The 27511-nt window shown below is 38.1% G+C and overlaps 1 protein-coding gene and 1 pseudogene across 3 annotated transcripts in view; one reads left to right on the top strand and one right to left on the bottom strand.

Moving 5' to 3' along the window:
- ERCC6 (ERCC excision repair 6, chromatin remodeling factor) overlaps nt 1-27511 on the top strand; it is an 89895-nt gene that overhangs the window by 19267 nt on the left and 43117 nt on the right. For all 3 annotated transcript variants that reach the window (XM_037056683.1, XM_037056681.1, XM_037056682.1), the window contains exons 6-7: nt 17039-17167; nt 21776-21934. In XM_037056683.1, the coding sequence (XP_036912578.1) occupies nt 17039-17167; nt 21776-21934 (288 nt within the window). The remainder of the gene's footprint in view (nt 1-17038; nt 17168-21775; nt 21935-27511) is intronic.
- LOC118994096 (microtubule-associated protein RP/EB family member 1-like) lies at nt 1375-2646 on the bottom strand (annotated as a pseudogene).

The following is a 27511-nucleotide window of genomic DNA, read 5'->3' as shown; positions in this document are numbered from 1 at the left end:
AGTGAGCACCACTATTCTTGAACAGTGGCTAGTTACTTGCATTTTTGGCTTTGTTAGTCACTTAATCTGGGTTTCCTCTGAATTCCACACAGAGCATGCACTATACAACAATTGATCTTAAAATACCTGCTTTCTACACACATTTTAGGACATGCCACCACCAGAAACAAACAAATATATTGGGGGCCAAGCAGTCTCAGTAGTGGGTGACGCACATTTTGCAGAATCCCGCCAAGTGAACTGAATAGGCTGTGGGCAAAGCATATGAAGGAGTGGAAAGGAGTGGAACATTTTAAATATAATAATTCAGACATGGCCCTGTGTTTTATGCAAAAGAAAATGAACATTTCATGACATGCTAATGAATTTTATCTCCCAAGAGAAATTCTGTACTGGCAAAGTATTCTGACAACAGCAGAAGGCTATTGAAATAAGTACCAAACACCCAGCCTGGCAGATCTCAAGGTAGCGACAACCTTTACTTAACACTCCTTTTGTCAGAGGTCCAGAAAGAACTTGTAGTATGATCACCTGCCTTCTGAACTTACTACACTCTACACAGCAGACTTTAAGGAGCCAAAGAAGAATCCCCTGTGGGTAAGGGGAACAAGAAATAGAAACATGTTAAATGTAAGCTTAAAAAACATTAAAATGGGACACAGCCCCCATTCAGATCCCATAGTAAAAGTATACACACATACATCATAAATAGAAATTTCAAGCGTTATTGGAAAAGTTGTCAGAGAAATGCTCAATGGAAATCAAGCTATTGAACTCAAATATCTCAGGGTTGAATCACCCTCTGTTCATTCAGGCAACAATGCCTCTTGCTTCAGTTGGTCAAGGGCATCAAATGACTTTTCAGAGCAAGCTTTTAAACTTTCCTTCTGGGCCAAGGTTAAGTGTATGAAGATTCAGGCAGCCCTGGAATAGCACAGTTCCAAAGTTCCAAGGTCTGGCCCTTCCTTTGCAGATACAAGGGCAACACACTAACTCTCATGTGAGGTTAGAATATGGAAGCATATTTTAAAAGGTATTTATTTATTAAAATGTTCTCTGCCAAGATTATATATTAGTTCAAAATTCAGGTTAGTCTTTATGTTTCTGTACTAAAGTCTCCACCTCAACGTATCAGATAAACAATTTCTTTAGCAATCAGTGATACCAGCATCCATACCGTAAGACCCATGGTCAGCCTCTGTTTCTAGGCTGAACCAACTAGGTGTTAATAATGCTCTGCTACAAGGTAAAAGCTCCTAACTGAAACTTACTGGAAAAGGAATGAAACTTCTGCCAAGTGCACTTTAAGAAAATGTACTTTTTTTCTTTTGAAATCAGCGAATTCTCTAAGAATACTGAAAGAGTATTTCACAGTTAAGTGCATGATTTAGAGTGAAGAGTTTGGATGTTTTGCTGGTCCAGGCTGCTAATACTCTTCTTGTTTCTTCTATGGGCCCCTTCTTCAGGTATCACAAAGCCTACATCTGTGGCATAGAGAGTGTCGACAATCCTTTGCAATACAAGGTTGCTTCTCTTCTCCTTCTTGCAAATCAATTTTACATTTCTTAGCTTTCCAAAGTAGAAATTGCTCTCCTTCTACAAGTCTTTGACAGTAAGTTTGAAAACATTGGCCTGCTGCATCAGTTTGGCTGCTTTGTCATCCCCATTGCCCACACCAGGATTCTTTGGCACCACACCTGGGCCAGCCGTAGGTGTTGCTGCAGTTTTGTGTGTCTCATTGGGCCTCTGGAGGTAGCTACACTGCTGCAACTGAGAGGTTTCTTGGATTTGTTCAGAGCTGGAGCAACAAGGGAGGGAGCCACTGCTGTTTTTTGACCTTATCTGGCAACTACACGACTGACTTTTCCATCATACTTTACATCAAAACCTTCTTGAACCACTAAAGGAATTCAGAGTTTTCCTGAAACTTTCTTTTTACTAATTTGTCCACAGGAATTACTTGTCAACACCCATCCTCATAAAAACTGCTTGTATTTTGAAGTTGTAGATGTATTCATGTCCTAACTCAGCTTGGAATGCCACTTTTTTAAGGCAGTGGAGTCAGGGAACAGCATGTCCATAAATTGATGGTAGGCAGCCCCTGAGCACAACTGTTGGATCTTTGTCAGGTTCAACTGCAGAGACTCATTGATCCAGGCCTGCATGTCTTGTCGACTTAGGTGGTTGTTCAGGACTGATGCTGAGTCTATGTTCACTGCCATCTTCATTCTTGGCAGAACTGTGCCCACTGCCCGTGCCTGTCTGTAGTTCCACCCAATCCTGCTTGATGACCTCACACCCACCCACCTTCTCCTCATTACATGCCAACATCTAGGCACATTTTTGAACTTAAGTATATATTACAGCCCTGTTAATTATAATGTTCTTTTAAATTCTTGAAAGTAAAAGTGGGTGACTCTAGACATCTTCATCCTCTCAGGTTGTGTCATAGGTCTCATTAGCTTGGGGTTAGTCCTAAGTAGGTATCTTCGTTTTTAGCTGATGCCTAGTGGGCATTTGCTACCAACTCTCCCCTAGAGTTTAACCTTTTCTGGGACTGGAAATTAGCACTTATGATCCAACTTTCTGATTCATCCCAAGACCTTAGCTCAGTCTTTGTAGTCTTAACCATTTCCTAAACTGCCCATGTATTTTGCCTTTCCCACCCTTTTAGCCTGTTTCCTTTGCTGCATGATGCTGCTTTCAGAGGCCGCCTCCTCAGTGGTGCTCCTTGATTTCCCTGTCTCCTAATGTATCAGGATGGATGAGCATTTCTTAGAAGTAAATGTTTGGTCAGTTCTTTTAAAACATCCATTATTTCCTAATTTTAATTTTGTGGTACCAAAGTTTCCATGAAGGCATGGTTCTTAGTAGGGAAATTAAGCTCTTAAAATTTACCGCTATTTTGGAAAGCTTGAATCTGGGAGCTCTAGGAGCCAAAAAAAGACTTAATAGAAATAACACATTTTCAGTATTTGAGTGACACATGTCCGTGATGTACACATACATGTTTCTTATCTAGTCCAGTTTATATAGCTAGGACAGCCCTTGAGTGGCATAGAAAACCACACGTCCCATAGGTGTGCCTTTCTCCTCAATGTGATCAAAGATTAATGGTCCTTGTGACCTCTGTTGTAGACTCAGTTCTCAGTTGTGGTAGGTCAGCTGCTACTGCTTTGTCTTTGCTCTCAATGCATGAATGCATGTCTGCATTCTAGGACTAGCTTCTAGGGTTTCCAGCAAAGAACTTGGAGTATTTCAGGGAAAATGTATATAGATAGGACCTAACCAGTGTGAGGAAAATAATATATTCAGACCAGGTATTTGGGAAAGAGTTGGTTGGAGCAGGTTCATCCCAGCACAGGGCCTCATCTGATGAGGCCTACTTCAGATACTTTGATGTGGACCTTAGAATACAGGTCAGATACATGCCGCATTTGCCCATAACTTCAAGTGCATCATTAGAAAGGAAAATGCTTTCTTTGCTTGGAGGCACATTCTTAGGGCTCTCATTAGATTGCCTTGGATATTGGTGTGGTGGCCGTGGTCTGCAGAAGCTCAGTTTCGGAGCTATCTGTTTCAGGACAGGGAGAGCAGAAGCCCTCACCTTAGTGTATGGAAGCAGCAGTATTCACTGTAGCTGTTTGCCAGCCTTGAGCCAGAACACAAAAAAATGTCACCAACTCTTGCCTCTTTCCCAGCAGCAGTCAACACTACATGGGTCAGACTTCAGGCATAGGTTAGATTACATCTTGAGTGAGATGATGCCCTTTCAAATAAGTTTTGTCTTCTGTTGAACTACTGGAGTTTGTAATTTGGCTTAAACCCATACTCTGAAGCTCTTGTTATAATTTCCATTTGTCAGCCATTATTGTTTAACTTGCTAACCTAACAGCCTGTATTTCCTTGGCAGTGAGCAAAACCAAAGCAGAGGTTCCTAGACTCTGCAGATTCACCAAGGGTGAGCCCCACCCTTGGAGGTGTGGAATCAAGAATTCTAGTGTTGAGCTACCAGGCAATAGTTTTCAAAAGCTTTCTAATGCAGTGTCAAGTTTGGGAACCAGTTGATGTATGTAAGTAGATTTATGTATTATTTTCTTTTTTGAGGCTGTAGCTTCTGGCAGATTCAGTTTGTACATTAGTTTTTCTAAAATTCTTCTTTTGTGTATCCTGAAAATTGTGTCTATATAGGAGAGGTTTTGGAGAGGACCTTTGGGGCAATTCATTCAGTTAAATGCCGTACGTAGTAGTTCATCTGGTTCCTATTAGGGTGTTTGCTTCAGAATCACCTGAGGAGTATCATCCAGGTTCTCAGCCTGGAGCATCTGAAGCAGCAGGTCAGGGGCAGGAGGAGCTGGACCCTGCTCTTGCACTTTGACTGAGTTACCACTAACTCTGAGGTGAGGTTGGTGGCATTCTTCATTATCATAGGCCCTTAATATTCTCAATTAAGAAATCTTTGAGGCAATTGGAGTGAATTGTTGGTAAGGATGTTGGAGTTTGAGAATGTAATGGTCTCTACTCTAGCACCACTTCCTTTCACTTCACCCACTGCATCACTGAAACTCAGTAGAGCATAGAATCAGACTCTTCCGTAGGTGGAGCCCAAGCCTCCTCAGGTTATTTGGTATTTTGGGCCAAGCCGCTGAAATCATAGCTTGAAATTGATTTGAGTTGGTGCCTTCAAATGGTTTGAAGGCTTCCCTGCTGTCCCTGCTTTTCACTTTTGATGATTCCTTGTTTTTTAAAGAACAAAATTATAAGAGGAAAAAAACTACCTATACCTTTAAAAAAATTTTTAATGACAGTTTACATATTATACTACTATAGGTTAGGCATACAACATAGTGGCCAATCATATACTCCACATAGTAGTTCCCCAAGTGCCCGACACATACACAGTTACTGCAATATTAATGACCACATTTGCCATGTTGCTATTTACATCTTGGTGACTATTCTGTAACTCCAACTTGTACTTCTTAATCCCCTCACTTTTTTTACCCAATCCTCTACCCCCTCTGGGAATCATCAGTCTGTTTTCTGTATCTGAGTCTGTTTCTGTTTTGTTAGTTTATTTTGTTCTTTAATTCTACGTAGGAAATCATGTGGTATTTGTCTTTCTTTGACTTATTTCACTTAGTGTAATATCCTCTAGGTCCATCCATATTGTAGCAAAAAAGTTAAGATTTTATTCTTTTTTAACAAGCTATAGAAATGATCCCTGAAAGTATAGTCTTTCATTCTTTTTTTATGGCCAAGTAGTGTACATTACAACTTTTTTATCAACTTTTTATTGATGGGTACTTAAGCTGCTTCCAAATCTTGGCTATTGCACATAACTGTGCAAAGAACATGGGGTGCATATATTCTTTTAAAGTAGTGTTTTGATAATCTTTGGATATATACCCAGAAGCGGAATTGCTGGGTCATAAGGCAGTTCCATCTTTAATTTTTTGAGGAACCTCCACTCTGTTTTCAGGTGGTTGCACCAGTCTTTATTCCCACAAGCAGTGTACAAGAGTTCTCTGTTCTCCACAATCTTGCCAACACTTGTTATTTGTTGATGTATTGATGATGATCGTTCTGACAATCTATACCTTGTATTTTTTCTACGTTTTATTCCAGTCTTTGATTCAACGTATACATAGCTTTCAGTTGCTATAATGTTGTAGGAAGTGCAGACACTTTATCTTGGCCCTTTCAAGTTGATCATCTTGCCCATGATCTCACTGTTAGGAGGTGGAATTGGGATTGGGAGCCAGGACAGTATTGTGTAAATGGCAGTTTCCTTCCACTTGTGAAATTATGTGGAATGTGCAATATCTAGATGTAACCACAAGGTGGTGCCAAGAGTCAGCACATAGCTGCCTTCACCTCCCTATCTAGAAAGCAAACTAAACAGTGTGTTGGATGGGCATTTGGGGAAAGTACTAGAGTCTAGACCTGACAAGTTTGGTGTGGAGGTGGATAGAATTTGCCTTGTGGTCCAGTGTAACCTGAATCTGTATCTTTGATGCCTGTTGATATAACTGACTTTTGATACATTTTTACCTTAAAGATTTTTTTCTTCTGCCCTATTTTCACTTTATTTTACACGAATAACTTTGAGCTAAAAAGGACTGATGACTCCATTATGTAAATCTCACAGAATACCTTCTAATACTCTCCAAGCCTTAATCATTTGGGAAAACAATATCTTCATTGTCCCCCTTGAGCATTAGGGCTTTTGTGATCAGGGATGAGTTGGATCCTGGTTTAGAGGGCTATAGTATATATATGCCTAATTCTAGAAGGGGAACACTCAACATTTTCAGATGCTGAGAGTGGTCATGCTTAGTAGGACAAATGTTGAAAAAAATCTGTGGAATTTGGAAATTTGGAGGCCTCAATGGCCTGAGCAAGGGTGGTGTCAGTAGGGGATGAGAGGAGGTTGTAGCAGAACAGTGACAGTTAACATTATTGAATGTTTACCACTGTGCAGTGCTGCATGTTATGTGGGTTCATTGGTTTAATCCTCACACCTCCCTAGGAGATAAGAATCTTAGTCCCAAAAGTGGAAGTAATTTGGAGTCTGAAGGTAGTTTGTGTCAGGTGGAAGGTATGCATCAACTTGGTCTGGTGTAGTGGAACCAGAAGAGCATTGTCTCAGCAGCTGGTTTCTCTCACCCCTTGATGGAGGCCAAGTGCCCACTTGCCTTTTCCTTGCCAGCAATGCTGCTAAGACCATGGTCCCAAGAACCACTCTCCCAGTTGCTTTCTCCATTTTATTGTCTTCATGGAGGCTCTTTTTTCTTTTCTTTTGCTTAGCAGTGCCTCCCTTTGCACGGGGATTGTCCTGTTTGTCCTTCAGTTGAGTCTTTGTTTGCACTGGATGAGGATTCAGCACCTTTAGGTGACACTTAGACAAAGGCCAAATTACATAGTGAGGCATGATTTGCCTGTACCTTTAAACATATACAACTGAACCTGACTCGATTTCTAAAAGCCTGGATTTAGTGAAAGTTTACCCTAGACTTGATCCAGAAATATAAATATAATCAGTTTTGGGAGTTAATTTCTTTCTCAAGAAATAAAACTATGCCCTTTTTTTGTTCTAAGAATCTGTGTTTTAAAGAGAAGAAAAAGTTACTCCCTTAAGGAATTTTCTTACAGTGTATCTTGGCTGCTTTTAAGTGTCGAAGCTAAGACACAAACGAAGACTAATTTTGCTTTGTGCTCTGCACACACCTCTCTTTCTCAGCTCCAGTGCATAATTGTCTAATCGTCTGCATCAGTCTTAATTTACTCTGTGAGATCTGGACTCCTAACTGAGGGTATTTCATATACCTAGATGTGCCAATTAAGTCCACCCAGATAGACCATAAAAAGGCAGATAAGAAAAGTAAGACACCAAGTATCTCAATTTAGCAAATTAGACTAATCTGCAAGGGATTCTTAGCTGTCTGAAATAGAAAACCTAGTGTACTACAGAAATGCAAACTATATTAAATACCCAGCTTGGTGCCTTGAATATGTTTTTAAAAATCAAATTGAACTTATTGTGCTTCTGTTGTAGAATTTCTTTCATGGATATTGTAGTAAGTGGAGAATGATCTGCGGATTGAAATTTTACCCTCTATTAAGAATGACTTAACCGTAGGATGTGTGACTTTTTCTCATAGTTGGTGTAGAGCTGAACTACTGTAGGCTTGGTGTCCCTTGCAGTGTAAAAATGAAGACAGAACAGTACACTAAATTTTGAATTTTAAGCTGCTCAGTAGTGACTTCCTTGAATTTTTGGAGAGGGCATGTTCATTTTATTAATACGTGATCTCGGGTTACTAATATTTGACAGTTCTAATTAATAGGTAGGTACATTACATTTTTGTAGGTTGGTATAGTCACTTGAGTATACTGGTTTGCTGATATTAAGTGTATCTTAAGTATTTGTTCATTCCAGATCATCTGTAGTCAAAACAACTAAACTGAATTTGCTGTTCCTTGTCAAAGACCCAGGGATACAGTGAAAAGTGAGTTTGGAGTCATCTGTACTGAGGTAGGGAAGAAATCATGTTTTTATTAAAAAATGAAGGCCATCTTTCCTTAAGCTTTAGCACTGACATTTTTTTGTGACAGATTTAAATTGAAGTTTTAGAATTTGATTTGCTCTTGTATAGATCTCTCCATTTTAAGGTCATTGGTCTGGATCCTTCTGTTGTACCTTATAAGGCTTGATTTCTGCACTGTCGCTGCCCTAGGTGTGTAGGATGACATGCCCAGAGTGGTCCATAATAATCTAAATTTTGGCTGGTATTAGGGATGGGGTAGCATGATGTTCTTTAGTCTTTAAGACTCCAATTAAGTAAAAAAAAATTTAAAGATTTTATTTATTTATCTTTAAAGGGGAAGGGAAGGAGAGAGGGAGAGAAATATCAATGTATGGTTGCCTCTCGTGAATCCCCTGCTGGGAACTGGCCTGCAACCCAGGCATGTGCCCTGACTGGGAATTGAACTGCGGTTCTTTGGTTCACAGGCCCGTGCTCAATCCATTGAGCTACACCAGCCAGGGCAACCAAAATTTCTTAATTTTACCTTTTTTGGGTAATCTGCCAATAATTATAGGACCATCTTACATGTATGTTGTGTTAAAAAAAGAAAAGAGTTTCCAAAGGGTGTAATACATATGTGATTGTGTTTAGTTCTATTAGAACCTAGTATTTGGCTCATTTTGTGGTCAAGGATGCAAATGCAGCAATTGTTAAATGATGTTTTAACTTTTCATTTATTTAATATACTTTTATTGTATTTTTCCACTACCATTTACCCACCTTAATACCCTCTTTCACCTCCACCCCTAAATGATGTTTTTTAAAGTTCAGATCTCTCTGCCCTGGTTGGGTGGCCCAGTTGGTTAGAACATTGTATCTTGCACCAAAGGTTGCAGTTCAATCCCTGTTTGGGGCATAAATCGAGATTTCTTTCTCACATTGATGTTTCTCTCTCTCTCTCTTCCCCCACTCCCCCCTTCTCCCCCTTCCTATTTCTCTTAAATCAGTAAAGCATATCTACCTGTTACAGACATATAATGCAACTCTCTGCCTACATCCAGATTTCACTCTCAGTGGATATCTTAAATCTGTGTTTTTGGCTGGGTTCTCCTCTGGTGACTGTCACTGGAGACTGAGGGACTGTAGGAGTTAGACCACCCCCAACAAGTGAGTAATGCACTAATTTTATTTGCTTGCAGCTGTGACTTATATGTATGGATTAAAAAGATGAAGGTGGGAACATCAAAAACACTATTTCCTTTTTACTGAAGTAAAGATATTTTACTTTAGGGCTAGTCAGACATCTTTTTTCCTCTATCAGAAAACAAATTCCTTCATAAAAAGTTTAATCTTTTGCCCAACCTTTCTGGCTGGTCCTGGGGAAGTTTGGACCCTAACTTGGGGTTTATGGTTCTTCCTGTCAGCTGGTATGCAAAACCCACTTGCAAAGTGAATCCATTGGGAAACCCAGAAAACAGAACTCTGGACTTGAAGATAACTTACAACATTTTTATATTCAATATAAATTTCTTTTGTTATAAAATTCTAAATTAACAATTTCTTTGACTTTGCAGTTGCTGTTCGCCATGGCTGACTCTTTGTAGTGGACCTTAAGCCTGTTTATCTTGTGGCTACAGCCAGGAGTAGTACCTTAAAGTCATATTTGTAGGAGTAAGAAATGCACCAGGAGGTAGGCTGTAAATGAGATAGAACTGGAAGTTTCTTCATCCATTTCTGGTTCACTTTGACCATTTTCAAGCCATGCTTCCCATTCTATGATGTTTTCTTTATCCTTGGCCCAATTCTTAACCTCATTCATTCATTCATTTTTTTTGGCAGTCAGCATTTTTTGAGTGTCTGTGGTGAGGTGGGCACTTACTATACTAATCTCTAGGAATATAAAAATGACTGAGACAGTCTCTAATCTTAAGTGGCTCCCACTCTTAGAGGTAGGCAGATAAGGATTTCAAAAGATGCCAGACTTGGTGAGTGTTCTAGTAGAGATAACAAATGTGCCCAAAGTTCCCCAGGACTGGGAGGGAACCTAGAGGACAGAATGGCTAACTGGTTGGTCAGAAGAGGCTGTCTTTGCTGGAGGCACTGCTGGGCAGATGTCTGTAGGATCCGTGGAGTGTGTGGATGTGTGTGTTGGAGGGAGGGAGGTTGGGGACAGTGCAGGAATGCAGATGCAGAGACATGAGGAAGCCACAAGGTATAACATAATGCCATCTAGGTGTACTTTTCTGCCTGAACATCCCTAACATGCTAGAAATTTTCTTTTGAAAATAAGTTAACTGTAAGTGATGGCAGCTAGCTCTCAGGTGCATTATTGGTGTTTCATTGACCGGGAACCTCAGTAGGTTACAACTGGAGGAAGTATTTATTGTTCCTGGTGCTGTATCAACTGGTTATGCGGTGTCATGTTGCTTGCTGTCTGGCCCTGGGTCCAAGTTACTTCTGATAGATTGTTATTGTATTGTAGTGTCAGCCCCAGGCCCCACAGCCTGAGCCAGGCTCTCATTCTTGCATGAATGTAGGGAGGTAAGGGAGTGTTTTCTCTGCCTGCATGTGATTGGAATTGCAGTTTATGTTTATTACTAGGTTCTCTTCTAAGTGGCTACCAGTGGAGTCAGCAATGGGCTGACTCTGGTAGTTGTATGAGGAGTTAGAGACACTGCCAGAAACACCATGCCCACTTGGTTTTATGTGGCTGCAGCTGTGACTATAACATGTGTGGGTTTTTTTAAATGAGAGCATAGGAAACAGAAAAAAAGTTAATTCTTTTCCAGAAATATAAATATTAGACTGCTTACTGCCTCTTTCCACTTTAAACCAGTTATCTAGCTTATTTATTGAAGTTAACAGATTTAGACATTTTGGAGCCATTTCTAATTTTTAAGATTTCAGATTACTTGGGCCTGGATCTTATTTTTCCACCATCAGCTAATTTTAAGTCTTTCTGTGTCCTTTTTTTGTTACATTATATAAAAGATGGACATACTTCATGACAGTTCACTGTTTACAAATCTGGTAAGTATTACACACTAGTATTCCAGCAGGTACCCTGTGATGGCTAAATGTCTTTATTCATGGTGATCATGTTATTCATAGTAATGTACTTACTAGCATTCATTTGGTAAACTATTGTAGTTTTTAGTTCAAATATACACATTCAAGGAGTTCTGTCAAACTTTGTGGCACTCTGCATTATCACATGGTATTGTACTTGGCCATGTGTTGCCTTTGTTTTCCCCTCTGTAAGTGAAGATGGTAACAGCTCCTGCCTCAGGGTTGTGTGAGGGTTTTGCACATGTAGGTAGCATTATGTATTGATTATAATAGCATGTTAATTCATTTAGCACTTATTTTATTTTAGGCTTATGCTATTAAGTGTGACACTTCATTTAATCCTCTCCCAAATCTAGTGAAGGGGAAAGACAATATTCTCTCCATCTCACAGTTAAGGTAACTTAGATGCTAAAGAGGTTAATTTCCTTGCAGTGAGCTAAGGAGCTAATAAACCACAGTCAGGATTTGATTCTAGACTGCCTGAGTCCCAGATTTTATGTTTTGGCCTATGCTTACTACATTTGTGCAACTCAACTTTTTCATAGCACAGAATCCCCCCTGACATCTGCTGGCCAGACACATCACTCAGCTTCAGGCTGTAGGAGAAGTGGGTCAAGCACTCTAAAAAGAGCACTCGATCCTTGATGGCATATAGAATGGGAAAAGCCCACCCCGTTTCTCTCAGAATCTGGCTCTCTTCCACCTGTGCAGTGGTACCTTGTACTTGTCAGCTAGCATTTGGTGCTGCTGTGCTTTGGTGGCACTAGTTAGATGGTCAGGTCTGTTCTGGCTATAGACCACATGAGAAATTGCTGCTTTATGTAAAGAAGAATCTCTTAGCCTGAGTCACATATGCATGGGGTTTATAGCTGGTATTTTCTGTCTTTAAAAATATGCATGTGGCTCTCCTGGAGTGATTTGTCTTCACAGTGATACAAATAATTATAGGCAATAATGATTTTTCCTTACCACCTTTAGTTATTCCTTAGCCAGACTGAATAAATGATTGTTTCTTTTCATCTTTCTTTGTAAAGTGGAAAATGCTGGGATGCAGTCATTTCTGTAATGGCTCATGGGGCTTCCCAGTTGCTGTGTGTTCTGTGGGGACATGATGCTTGTATTTTAGGAGGGAGGGGGGAGGAGGAGGAGGAGGAAGCTGAAATCCCCTTGATATTGAGTGATGGGGTGAGAAATTTAACAGCCATAGAGAATTCCTGGCTATGACTGAGGAAATAATCATTATCTGTCAATGAAGTTTATTATGTGATCTTCTTATATGTAAAATAGTTAATGACCTGTTGTGCTGTACTTCTAAAGCCAGTAACTTCTGGTGTTTTTCTTTTTCTTCTTACAAAATTATCTTAAGAGGCTATAATAGGTTTTTTGTGATTTCCCCTCAAATTTTGTATGGTCCACAAATTTGCTAAATAGAAGTATCTTTTGTTATGCAGATGTTTGGTTCTGAGCTCTGATAATAGGTTTGGATACTGAGGAACATCTCATCTGAATTTGCTTGCTTGCTAAATTCCAGATAGTGAGTAGCAAGAATCCATACACACACACCCACACACACAGACACACACCCACACATGCATATCAGGGAAATGTATAAATGTTTGTTTCACTAGTAAGGAATACCTGTGCACCAGGGTTCCTCATCCTTGGCACTATTGACATTTGAAATCATAACATTTTGTTGTAGAGGACTGTCCTGTACATTGTAGGATGCTTAGCAGCATCCCTGGCCTCAACTGGCTAGATGCTAGTCGGATATCTCCCCTCCCCCAGCAATTGTAACAACCAAATAATATCTGCAGGCACTGTTAAATGACCCTGGCGGCAAAGGAAGGGGCAGCATAAGATAGTCAGTTTGCCCCTGGTTGAGAACCACTGTTATATGCCATTGCTTGTAAATAAATTTCTAGATGATGTGAAACTCAGAAGAATAGTAGAGACTTAATATCACCACATAGAGGTACTTCATTTTGTCAATTGCATGGAAATGATTTTAAGGAAGGAAAATACAAATAGAAGATAGGAAGAGATTTCTTTTACAAGCACAAAAGGTCTGGTTGTTTTTTTTTACATGAAAAGACTATCATATTAAACCTTATATGATAGCTATTTCCTTACGCTTGACTATTTACTGCCTCTTCCACTTGCTGTTCTTCTCTAGAATTACCAGCAGTGCTGATTTGTAGGTTTTCTTAGTGCCCTGGGAGGCAGTTTCACATCACCAGCTGGTTCTTCCTTACTGGTTACAGTTCAGCTTCAGCTAACCCTTCCTTTTTGTTACTTTGAGGAATTGAAATTTCATTAAGGCAGAGATTTATCAGAGGATGTGCTTTAAGCAACAATCTGGATGGGGTTGCCTGTCATTCTTTTTGGCCTCTGTGCTGGTTTGGTAATTGGTACTGGAAAATACACCATTCCTGTAACCCCGGGAATGTATGCGCTGTTATCCTTCCATGTTCTTTTTTCTGCTTCCTTTTTATTTTTTAAATTATATTTTATTGATTATCTTATTATATTTGTCCCAGTTTTTCCACATTTGCCCCCCTCCATCCAAACCATCTCCCTTATCCCTTGGGCAGTCCTCACACTGTCGTTCATATCCATGGGCCATGCATATGTGGTCTTTGGCTACTCTATTCCTTATGCTGTACTTTACATCCCTATGGCTATTCTGTAACCACCAATTTGTACTTCTTAAACCCTTCACCTTTTTCACCCATCCTGCCGATGCCTTCCCATCTGGCAACCAACAAAATGTTCTTTGTGTCTATGATTCCATTTCTCTTCTGCTTTTTTAAAATTTTGTTTTTAGATTCAGTTGTTAAAGATGTGTATTTTTTTGCCATTTTATTGTTCATGTTTTTGATCTTCTTAAAGAAGACCCTTGAACATTTCATACAGTGCTGGTTTGGTGGTGATGTAGTCTTTTACCTTCTTCTTGTCTGGGAAGCTCTTTATCTGTCCTTCAATTCTAAGTGATTTCTTTGCTGGGTACAGTAATCTTGGTGGTAGGTCCTTGCTTTTCATCCCTTTGAATATTTCTTGCCAACTCCTTCTAACCTGTAGAGTTTCTTTTGAGAAATCAGCTGATAGTCCTGTGTGAGCTCCCTTGTAGATAGCTGCTTTTCTCTTGCTGCTTTTAAGATTCTTTGTCTTTAAACTTTGGCATTTTAATTAGGGTGTGTCTTAGGGTGGGTCTCTTTGTATTATCTTGTTTGGGATTGTCTGCACATCCTGGACTTGACTGTCTGTTTTTTTAACCATGTTAGGGAAGTTTTCTGTCATTTTTTCAAATAATACATTTTTTTGGATTGTAAGACGTGCAATTTTAGTACATTTTTTGCTTCAATTTTTTTTCCTGTTTTCCTTCTCTGAAACCTAGGTGCATCTTATGGTCTGAAAATACAGTAGGTTTCCAATCTCTTGTGCTCTCTCTTCTCCTTCTGGGACTCCCATGACATGAAATGTTGGTTTGCTTGAAGTTGTCCCAGAGCCTCCTTACACTATCCTCGTTTCTTTTTTTAAAAGATTTTATTTATTTAGTTTTAGAGAGAAGGGAAGGAAGGGAGAAAGAAAGAGAAACATCAGTGTGTGTTTGCCTCTCATGTGCCCCCTACTGGGGACTTGGCCTGCAACCCAGGCATGTCCCCTAACTGGGAATGGAACCAGCGACCCTTTGCTTCACAGGCCCACGCTCAATCCACTGAGCTACACAAGCCAGGGCTATCCTCATTTTTTTTGGATTCTCTTTTCTTCATGCTGTTCTGATTGGGTGTTTTTTGCTTTCTTATATTTTAAATCACTGATTTGACTCTCAGCTTTATCCAGTCTACTGTTGATTCCCTTAATTGTTCTTTATTTTAATTAGTGTATTCTTTGTTTCTGATTCGCTCTTTTTTATGTTTTCCTGTGGAAGCCTTTAATATGTTCCTTGAGCATTCTTATCATCAATGTTTTGAGCTTTGCATCTAGTATCTTGCTTGTCTTCATTTTGTTTAGTTCTTATTCTGGAGTTTTGTTCTGTTCTTTCATTTGGGCCATGTTTCTTTGTCTCCTCATTTTGGCAGCCTGTGTTTGTTTCTGTGTGCTAGGTAGGGCTGCTACATTTCCCAGGCTTGGTAGTATTGCCTAATGTAGTAAGTGTCCTGTAGGGGCCAGTGGCATGGCCTCCCATGTAACCCAACCCGAGTACTTGAGGTGCACCCACTGTGGGGACTATGTACACCCTCCTTTTGTAGTTGAGCTTTGATTGCTGTTGGCACATGCAAGGTCAGCCACCCCCTGTGTTCTGTCCTGGATCACACAGTGTAATTTACAAAGCAGTCTACAGGTGGCTGCTACTTGTTCTGGGTTAGAGGTGAACAGGTGAGGCTAAGCAATGAACCAAAGCCAGGTGCTGCTAGTGCCAGGCCTGGGGCCACTTAGCAAGAGGGCTTGCTGAGGCCAGGTGCTGCTTTTTTTGAGAGAATTTAGGAAAATCTGAAGCATGGGCCAGGACAAGGCATTCATATGGAAAAGCCACTGTAAACAGCTTGGGTTATCCTTCCATTTTCTGCTTTAACTTTCTTCATGTGTTCTTTATTACTCTTGCGTAATAAGTGGCAGGTAAATGCCTTTTTATATATGTTGCTGTTCTCATTTGCTTCCTGTTAGCTTTTTACTTCAAATGCATTTATTTATATTGCTTTCATTAATTTACACCATTTTGTGAAATTCAAAATGTCACTTGCATGCATATTGAAAAAAGTCATCCATTTTGGAGGTGAATAGAGTGTGAGGGTGTTGATTTTTTTTTTAACTCATGACACCAGTGTCTGTTATAGTTACATGAATACAGACTTAGAATGGCTAAATGGCTGCCCCTTCCCAACAACCTTAGTGTATTGCTAAGACTTTTAGATATTTCGACATTTTTTCTTTTACGCATACTTGGCATTACCCTTCTGAAATATAAATACTCATTTTATTTTATATGTGAAAAGCATCATATTACTAAATTTGTAACTTAGATTTTAGTGAACATACTTTTTCTCAGTGGTATAGTTATTAGTACTTTTGTATTGGTTTTTCTCCTTTTTATTGAATTTATTGGGGTGATGCTGATTAACAAAATTATACAGGTTTCAGCTGCACAATTCACAACACATCATGTGTACACTATATTGTGTGTTTACCATCCCAAGTCAAGTCTCCTTTCATCACCATGTATCCCCTGTTTACCCTCTTCCATCTCTCTCCACACCACCACTCCCCTCTGCATTCACCACACTATTGTCTGTGCCCATGAGTTTTTTTCTCTTTTTTTGCTCTATGCCTATACCCTGACCCACCCCTCCAACAGTCCCCCATAGCTCTCATCCTGCTCTGTATGAGTTTGTCTCTATTTTGCTTATTATTAATGCCCTGCTCCAATTAAGTAATCAATATGTGAATGAGATATATAGTAATTTTGACCAAAAATTTGCTTTATGTTCAAGATACTATGCTGTTTTATACAATTACTAGCACATTTTTATCACAGAAAGTAATTATAAATAAAATCTATTTTTTATATTGCCATTTTGGTGATACTTCTTATATTGAAATTTTCACTGAATTAAGTTCATATATCTTAGGAACTAGAAGAGAAATTTTCCCTTTGTGTATGCCAGAGAGGAGCAAGTAGTTTTGCTAATGAAATGGGACCTTACGAAACTATTTCTAGTGCAGCTATAATAATTAAATAGAATTGAATTGAGAAGGAAGGAAAAAAGAATTAGTTGTTTTTCTTCTTTGAATATTGGTGTTTTGGGCAATGATGACAGCAGAAAGCTACAAGATTATTCTAATTTGCCTGATTTTTTCCTGTGCATTATCTAGAACTATTTATTTTAGTTCGTCTTATAATCAAAATAATGGTAATATGATTTTTATTTTCATGGTAGGAGGTGGAATAAACAGAGACTGCAGGACAAAGATAAGTTTCCGAAGCTTGAAGATGATTCTGAGGAAAGTGATGCCGAATTTGATGAAGGTTTTAAAATACCAGGTTTTCTGTTCAAAAAGCTTTTTAAGTATGTGCCATGTGTTTTTTCCTTTATCTCTGTCATCAAGCCATTGTGTGCTGATTAATATTTTAGGAATTACATAGTAGTTACCTATGGGCCCTTAGGTACTTGCAGCAGTTTATTGAAAATGCAGATACTGTCAAATGAAATTTTAGCTACACGCTGTTCCATTAAAATTAGATGATAATAAATTGACTAAAGTGCACATTGGGTATGTTTGTAAACTGATGAATCTATATGGACCTACCTTAGCAGACTAAAAGCAATGTATTTAAAAGCCATTAACATTGAGTTACTTTTTTGTTCTTAGCAATTTTAAGGAACCAAACTTCTAAGTTTTTTAATCAGATTAATTAAGAGGAGTTGTATATTAAAATCAATATTAAGAGGTTTTCTACTGTTTAGATTATTTTCTGAGTGTCCTATATTGTACCTAAGGGTGAATACTGAGCTGACTGAATGTATATATAAATATTTTGTGTCTATGTTCTAATGTCCAAAAAGACGATGTAGGCAAACACCTTCAGGATTCAGTTGCTATTTGAGACTGACTGTGTTTCATATGTGGGGTGGCCTCAGTGCTATAGATAACCAGATGCTGCATGAGAGATGCATGCCTAAAGACTGTAAGATCTGGGCAAGTCTCCTGTGATGAATGTAAATACTGAGGCAATGTATTTAAAAGCCATCACTCATAGGGCTTACTTAACAAGGTACTTTAGGAAGGCTTCTTAGATGCATATAGGAAGTTAAACCATTAAATAACTTCTTTTTGTGTTGTGTCATCACTTGGTAGTTGGGTGGAGGATGCAAACTTCCTTCTTCAAGATAGTTATGTTTACTCTTGTTCATAGATGTATCTGCCCGCCATGCTTTAAACTTTTGCAAGATATCTATTTCAAAAGCATGCTTTTTATATTTCATCTCAAAGAGTTTTCTTTTTTTAAGGTTCTATTTATTTATTTTATAGAGAGGGAGGGGGGAAGAAAGAGAGGGAGAGAAACATCAATGTGTGGTTGCCTCTCACACGCCCCCTACTGGAGACCTGGCCTGCAACCCAGGCACGTGCCCTCGATAGGAATGGGACTGGGGACCCTTTAATTCTCAGGCCGGCATTCAATCCACTGAGCCATACCAGCCAGGGCTCAAAGAGTTTTTATTTATACTTTTCATTTTTCTTGAGTAGGGGGAAGAAAACAAGTATGGGGAGAGTTATTTTAACCCACCAAACATATAGAAAACCTGAGTCTTAAAGATGTGAAATGTCTTGGTCAGGTTGCCAAACTGGATGGAGGAACTGTAAAGAAATTAAAATCTGACTCTCTAGTAATTTTTATAGATACAGCTTAGAGAGGTAGCTACTTTGTTCATTGCTTTTCCCAAATGAACATTAACTATGGAAAGGTAAATAAATATATTTATTTGTAATTCTTTTCATCTTAGCTTTCTTCTCTAAAGCAACTGCTTATTTGTAACAGGCTAGATAATATCAGTGTTGTACTAGCAAAAGGAATACCCCAATTACAGATGAAATTGATTTGTCAAAGACAAGATACTTATGCATGTATAGTAAATGATTTGGCACATATCTTCAAGACTCAAGTTGAATGTACATTTTTTAAATAAATGTGACATTTTCTAGCAAAAAAAATTTCACAGTTAGTACAACTAAACTCTGCCTACCAAGACTATGTATGATTCAGTGATTTGACTATTAACCTTAATGTAGTTAATTTAAACACATAGTTGTTAGTTTTTTGATTTGTCTTAATTGCACATTCCTGGAAAATATTTTGTTTTTGTCAAAAAAACACGATTTAAATATTTCATAAATGTTGTAAAACTTCTTCCATTCTGTTTCTTCTGCTATGTGAGAAAAGTGATAGGATTGTCTGTTTTTCTTTTATGATTAAATTTTAGGTAGGCCAATTTAGTCTTAAACTATAGATATATATTTTTACTGTATTTACTGCACTCTGTGGAATTAAATTAACAGGGTATTGTACACAAGGGAGTCAGAAGGTACAATTATCTATTTAAATGCTATTTTCTGCAAGATCATGTTTAACTTTTGAGATTGTTTTGAAAGTTGGCCCAGCAAATGCATTCATCTGTATAATTGAGCAATTGAATGACAAACCTCACTCTTTTGACTTAACTTTTAGCCACACTAGTAAGTGCAATGTTGGATTAGTGTGACACTGCCAAAATATACAAATTATCTGTGGTTATTTTGTGATGTTTTGGTCTCAAGGGAGAAGCAATGCATAATAATTTCTTTGCTGTTGTACAGTAGTTCATAAAAATGTTTAACCCGCCCTAAAGTCCCTAAGTAGAAGCCTGAAACTGAATAGTACCAAACTTTTACCTTTTGTCTTCTCTTTGGCACATCTGAATTGCCAGCCTCACTACTCTTGTGCTTAGGGGCCATTATTAAGTAGAATAAGGGTGACCTGACACAAGTACTGTGAGATATTTCTCAGTAGTAGATGTGGTAACTGAGGGAGCTAAGTGACCAGTGGGAGGGGAGCATTTATAGTGTGTATACACTGGACAAAGGGATGATTTATGTCCCTGGAAGAAGGGAGTGTCAAGACCTTAGATTTCATCATGCTAATTAGAATGGTGTGCTGATTTAAAACGTACGAATTGTTTATTTCTGGAATTTTCTATTTAATATTTTTGGGCTATGATTGACTGCAAGTAATTGAAACTGGAAAGTGAAACCACAGGTAAGGAGGGGGACTGCTATACATCAGTTTTTTGGGGAAGGCTTTTTTGAATATGTCTTTTTCCAAAATTGGGAGTAGTGTATTTTAGCCAGTTCTCAACCAGCTTTTTTCCTAGATCTGAATTTCTCACCTTCAACACAACTTATATTTTGGGCTGTGAATAATTCTTTGTCATTGGCACCATTCCTTTGCATTGTAGGATGTTGACCAGCATCTTCATTTTTACCACTAGGAAACAATGGCACTTTCCCAGCTTGCAACAACTAGAAATGATTCCAGGTAGTGCCAGATGTCCCCTAGGGAGCAATACATTCCCCTCCTTGAGAACCACTGGTTAAGATTATCTCTAAAGTGGTTTGGAATCTGAGGTTCTGGATTTCAGTCTGGTTTGTTCATTTTTTCTCATCAGCGTGATGTTTGGCAAGTTACTTAACCTCTCTGTGCCTTCATTTCCTAACTGTAAAATGGGCTGCTCATCTCCCTGGGTGGTGGTTTTGAGACTGTATCTAAGCCACATGGCCTGGTGCCTCCCTGACAGTAGGCTTCTTAAGTGGTTGCCATTATTCTCTGGTTGTGTGAAACATGTTAATGGGACTTGCGATCCATATTGCACATACTGTGTTTTGATTTGTAATCTTGTTTTTCCAGGGTTCAAACAGCAAAATTATCCTTCAGAGTTCTTACATGATAGATAATTGTGGCAACAGTTAGAGTCAGATTTTTGGAATTGACTTGCAGAATACTGGGGGAAGGTTAATTGTAACATATTTACTCAAAAAAGATTAAGTAAAATTGTTAAATCAAGTTCATAGTGAGGTTTTAGGTAGACATACTATGTGCCAAATACATAAACATTTGGGAAGTAACACAGTAAAATTGTTTTCTTTTGAGGTGGGGGCCTTAGTCTTGGCATTTTCCTTGAAAAAAAATCCTTTGGATTTCATTGTTTTTTTTCAACTCGGGTGTGTTTTGCTTTAGTTTGTTTGTTTTTTTTTAACTTGGCATATAATCTTTATACCATTCTGTGATGTTAAATCTTTCACCCCTTCCAGAAATTTTTTGCCGTATTTCTTTTTTAAACTTCATCTTTAGATTGTAGATGAAACATGCCATTGAGAAAGAAAAATACCAACTTGTTTTTAAAGAGGGGACTATATTATTCTCTTTGGTCTGTACTCTTTACTTATAAATTTTAATAGCTCAGATGTTTTTGTAGCTATGAAAAAGTCTGTGAATCGAGTTCTTTAAAATATCAAAAAGTCCTTTTGTATTGTTGAGTAAAAGAAAACAATTGTTCTTTTTACATCTGCTAGTAATATGACAGAATCATCTTTTATGTATTAATTTTGTGAGCTCTATTATTCAGACTTGTTTATGGCCTTAAAATTTAATTTTTTATAAAAAGTGATACGATTACCAAGTGACTTCTCACCAGTATATGCTGTAAATTGTGGCTTTCTCTGTCTTACTTTGTGATGTTGTTCATGCCTATTTTTATCATAGAAAAATTATTAGAACTTAAAAAACTAAAAATATTTAAGATATTTTCCAGAAAGATGATGAATAAAAGATAGTAAGTTTATGCTTGTTTACCAAGCTATTTTTAATATTGGAAAATAAATAAAATACTCACTAATTTCCCTGTCAGTTTAATTAGAAATGTGTTAACATTCTGTAAAGAAAAAAATGTGCTTTTTATGCCTAGGTAATCAAAAATGTATGACCTTATAAATATAATACTTATGTAAAACACACATCCGGCATGTTCCTCTGACTGTTACTAGAACTTAGTGAAATGATTAATTCATGAGTACTTTCTGTTATGATCTGTATCATTCACCATTTGCCATTTTCTTTTTCTTCTTGGTGTTCGTTGTTGTAGGTACCAGCAGACAGGTGTTAGGTGGCTGTGGGAATTGCACTGCCAGCAGGCAGGAGGAATTCTGGGAGACGAAATGGGATTGGGCAAGACCATCCAGATAATTGCCTTCTTGGCAGGTCTGAGCTACAGCAAGATCAGAACTCGTGGTTCAAATTACAGGCAAGTGCTCCACTGCAGACTGTCAGTCTGTGGAGCTCAATTAATATTTCATCAGATGTATTGCTGTGGAAGAGGGTCTTGTGAATTATTGATGACATTTCAATTACAATATTCCTTTAATTCTTTTAGTGGGGGACATCAAAGGAAAATTTTTACGAGACAATGGAGCTGTAGGGCAGGAGAAATTAAACATGTAACACTTTTAATGAATTCCAGGCATTGAGCCTTCATTTTGCAGATGAGCCCCACTAGATGTTTTGGGTCAATACGGTTGTCTAAGGTTAGCTTCTACAAATGGATTGTTTACAAACTCAATTATGTTAATATCAATAGTTTACACAATATGGAATTTTAAATTAGAAATGATATGTTTAGTTCCATTTATTAAATTTCATATTAAAATATTTGTTTTGGCAGGACACCAGGTAAACATAGTAAGTACCAAGTCTATTTGTGGGGAAAGTTGGAGGTTTGGAGAAGCCATTCTCCTGAATTTCTTTTATAATCAGTATGCATGAGAGCATTTGTAGAGTGATTTCTTTTTAATGAAGTTACTTATCTGCTCACTATGTTTTCTATCTCCTCTCCAAGTCTTTAACAATTTTATATGAATTCTAAGGCCAAAACCTCAATGACTGTCTAAAATCCTAAAATGATAGAAAACTATGTTGAGATTTTAGCTTTTATTCTCTTTAGGAATTTAAATAAACTATTAAAGCTATAGTATTCTGAAAGATGAAACATTTGAAACTGTTAGCTCAGCATGGTTGGACAGAAATACTTTATCTTATAATCAGTTCAGTGACTGTTTCCATATTTAAGCTGTAAATTTATGTGATTCAGTATTGGTAAAAATAATTCTGGGTAAATTATGTGGGTTATTTAATCTTGAACCTAGTTAATTTGAGAGCTTCTTAGATTCCAATAGGTTTTTCTAAGGAGTAACAGCAAGATATTTACCAGATGGTTATGTTGTAGAAACCTCAGGCACTCTCTAGATAATAGGATTTGGAGACACCTTCAAAATAGTATCAGTGTGCCTGAAGTCAGCGACTGTAGGAGGTTCCTGTGTTGTATGTAATCTGGTTCACCAGCAGACAGATGGTTAGTTAAGACCTAAATACAAATCACAAACTATTGAATGAAGAACTTTTCATTTTAATTTTCAGAGTTTGGTGCTTGCTTTTAATCCCTTACTCTGGTATTAATTTAGCAGATGAACACTTCTCATGAGGCGTATTTAAAGTTTTAGAATATTTTAGAAATATTTATATAAATGCAGGAAAGGGAAAAGACATTTGGAAATTTTAAAATATGTATTAAATATTTTGTTGTTATTATTACAAGCGGGTGGCATTGAAGCAGAGATTTTTCTTCAAATCTTAGAATTCTATTACACTTTACCTGGATATGCGTGGAATCATTTCAGCCTAAGGGAAAAGTCAAGATGAAGATGTGCATTTCATGTTTTCTTTTCTATGACTGCCATTTATTAGCTTATATTTATAAAAATGATTTTTCTGTCCTACATAAGCTCTTGGGTAAGCTTGACTCTGTAACTCTACTCATTTTTTTTTTTAATAAGTAGAATGCCCTGAGCTGTCCCACATGTTTTCTACCACTGTTTTACTTTTCCTGAAATGATTTCTGGGAGTTTCTTATTTCCCTTGTCTTTTCTTCCTTTCTTTTTCTATTGCCATGAAACTTGTGTGGAATTTAGTACTTTGGACCTAGGAAACCTAAAGTCATCCCTGCAGTGTAATTTTGATCTAAAAATTAAAATGTGCTCTCTTGAGTAGTGACAATCTTACTAGAAGTGAAGTCAGGGCTAAAAATGAGCAACAACTGTTGATGCTCATATTCTGTTTTTCCATAATAAAATAGTGTGGCATGTTGGAATGTAGCCTAGATTGTCTTCATTAAAATAGTAGAAGTGACTGCCTAGACTGTGGTTATATTTATATATCATGAAAACAACTGGGCTTTTTATGGAGAGAGGTATACTGAGGTGTCCCCTCCACTTTGTATGCCAGAAAAAATTGTTTAGCAGTATTATAACATGTCCTCCTCAGAAACTAAATGAATTCGGAGTTTTCTTTTTTGTTTATGTCCTAAAGAAAGTCAGATGAATAGTCAAGTGAAGTTCAAATAAAATCAAATTGTCAAGTGCTATGAGTCGTCGGCATTACTTCATTGGCTGTGTACATTTCTTCTGAACCCTTACAAGCTGTAGATTGTGGGCCTTAATTTGACATGGTCTTAGTGTTGCAATTTGAAGGTCTATGATTATTAAAATAGGGTCATTTTCTGGGATACCAAGAAGAAACTTCATGGTGAAAGAAATTTTGGGTTTTTTTAAAATGTGTTTTGTATGTGTATTTTTAAGAAGGACATGCATATTGCATGCAATTATTAAAAATATATCCGGGTTGTTGTGTTCCCAGTTCCTAGTATACATACTATTTTATTTTTACTTTGCTGTTGATATTGTGATAGACTGCCCCATCCCCAAATTTCATGAGCAGAAACAAATTATTTACCTTTCAAACTTTTGTTAATACATTAAAGTCTTGGATATCATTTAGTAAATTCCTAATTACAAATAAGTGGCCTAAAAAAGTTAATAAACATTCCAAGGTAAATGTTTTACTTTGTAATTTCTGGAAAGCTCTAGGCTATGAATAGCAGATTTCCTTCCTGCAGGTTGAAATATTTGACCCTGGGATTATTGTCTTGCCCTAAATTCATTAGTTGGAAACAGTGATAATGAAAAATGAAAGGAATTGTAGCCAGTTTGGTAATTGATTCTCTAATCACTCTACTACATTTAGCCATTTCTAATGGTCATCTTACTAGTGTTTAGGGTTTGAAAAGGGTGGTATAGTTGATGTGACTGTTAATGGATTTGATGCCCCTTCTGTGGTTCAGGAACAATGTGTGTCTGCTCCTAGGTGTCTACTTAGCCTGAAACCTCCATCGTCTCCTAGTAATGGGAAAATGGCAGAAATTAAAGGGCATAATAATGCCAGATAGGTGTTCGGCCAGAATAAAATACTGGCTTTAAATGACAAAATGTGAGTCATCATTGTAGCAGTTTGCAGAAAGCATGTTATAAAAAGGAAAAAAAAGGCTGTATAACCTTTTAAAAAAGCACGTGTGTGTATTTATGCTTGTTTGAAAGTGAGTTTGTGTTTGACTATTTTAGACAGGTTTTGATCATTTCCTAATCCCTACTAAGTACATATTGATGATAACTCTTTTGTTTCCTTTGGAGAATAATGCTGGTGTATTTATCCTTTTAAAAAGGAATATTATCTTAGAAGGTGCCAGGGTAGAGTCACACTCTCCCTAGGAAGCCTGCACGGGACCTGTCTTGGTTAGAAGCAGAGAAATTTTGGGGAATTCTGCAGGAAATGTCAGTCTGTTGCAGCCTCTGGATTCTGCAATCTCAGCCATTTCTGCAGAGCAAGAGGCAGGGCCACTGACTGTAGCTGGAGGTTCAAGGGATTTAGGAGTAGGTGAAGGCATTTTGTCACATTGGATATAAGAGTAAGCCTCATTTAAATTACAGCTTGTTTTTCTATTAGAACTAGAACCTATTTTCAGTTTTGCAGAAGATTTTTAAAAATATTTCAAACCCTGTGCGATTTACTGTAATTTATATATATTTTTAAGTTTAGATATCATTTATTGAGATATAGCAAGAAAATAAAAATCACTCATGATCCCCCAATTCAGAAATTAATCTCTTTGAACATTTCAGTGTATTCCAGTCTTCTGAAAATATTTTCATTTATTAAAACCAGTATTCATTAATTACCTCCTGTGGTTTAGGCATTGGGATCATTTGAAGAAACTGTCTCTACCTTCGAGGAGATTAGAAAGGCTCTGAATACACAATACAATAGGAGAAACAGTAGGGTTTCTGTGGGGTTGTAATTAGTGTGGATACACTGAGGAAGGATCCTTACCCTTCCTGGAGAGAAAAGGACAGGGGAGATGCTATAGAAGAAGCTGATGTTTGAAGGACAGATAGAATAGTAGCTAGGATAAAGGGTAAGAAGGGACAAGGCAAAGGGTGAGAGATCAGGGTTATGCTCATTGTAGTAACTGAAGACAGTACTGGCAGGTAGAGTGCTGGACCTCAGGGGCAAGTGTAGGGATGGGGACCGTGAGAGGGAATGCTGAAGAGGTAGATGAACAGAGGTCAGATCCTCATGGGCTCATAGGCCAGGTTACAGTGTTAAAACTATCCCAGGAACAACAGGCAAGCATTAAAAGGCTTTTAAAGCAAAGGGATGAAGCATTCAGATTTTACTTTTTGAAGTGATCATGCTAGAATGAGTAATAATCCACATAGGAGATGGTAGTGGCCAGAACTGGAGTATCAACAATGTAGGTAGAGAGACAGGGTGGCTTTGAGAGGGATTTAGGAGTCAGATGTTATAGGAACTCTATAGATGGTTGGATATGGTGGAGAACAAGAGGGGCTGACCAAGGATGAGGCCAGGATTTCCAATTTGGGCACCTGGAGAATAGTTGACAGTTCTTTTGTTTGGATTAGGAAACATGGGAGGAGGGCAAGGTGGGGGATGATGACACCATGGGGACATATAAGTGGAGATGTCAGCCAGCAGTTAGACTTCCCAGTATATGGTACTTTGTTCAGGAAAGAGGCCTGGGCTGGTCTGGAGACCTAGATTTGGCATTGTTAGTATAGAGAGAGTAATTGAAACTGTGGGAATTGAGATAACATGGAGGAGGTAATGTGCAGTGTGTATCTAACTTCAGATAGTCAACATCTGTGTTGGACAAAAGAAGGTGGGGAGTGGAAGAATGACAGTTTGAAAATGCCAGTGACTGTTTCAGAATGAGGGAGAGATGGGCCGTTTGGGTCTGCAGTGTCCTCAAATAGTCTTGGCTCCCAGCTGCTTCTTGTAGCAGGAGTTGAGTGAGTCTAGTGTTAAAGAGATTCCCATAGTTAGTTTGACGTGCTTAATATTCATCTTACGCACTTGGATGAAGCAGCCACAGTAATGGGAGCATTGCTTCAGTGGGGCACAGGCTCACAGCAAGCCTGAGCGATTGGTTTCAGACAAGAGAAGGGACACTTGTTTCATTGTAAGTAGGGAAGGGGAGGGCAGGATGGTATAGATTGAGTCTGGTACTTACGATGTACAATGCATCAGGATATTTTGACTGTAATTAAATAAAACCTCTTCTCAAATGAGGTTAAACGTTACCAATATGTGTGATAAACCTAGAAGCCACAGGAGTGGGCTATACACACAGCGTGATCATCAGGGACCCAGGTACTTAAATTTTCCCCTAAGGCCAGTTCTCCTTGTAGTCATAAGATCTTCTTGCACTGTAGCCCAGCTGCTCAGTGGCCTTTGGGCTGTTTCCTTATTCACAAGCAACAGGAGAGACCAATAGAGAGAACTGTCCTTTAAACCTGGAAGGTACAGTAATCCCTCCTCATCAGAGGAGATTATGTTCCAAGACTCCACAGGATGCCTGGAAGCTTGGATAGTACTGAACCTTATATAGTACATACCTGTGATAAAGTTTAACTTA

This window comes from Sturnira hondurensis, unplaced genomic scaffold, assembly GCF_014824575.4.
Source record: "Sturnira hondurensis isolate 20B ecotype Veracruz unplaced genomic scaffold, ASM1482457v3 Scaffold0009125, whole genome shotgun sequence".
NCBI lineage: Eukaryota > Metazoa > Chordata > Mammalia > Chiroptera > Phyllostomidae > Sturnira > Sturnira hondurensis.
The sequence above is the reverse complement of the archived record's forward strand: the minus strand, read 5'-3'. Positions and strand labels throughout refer to the sequence as shown.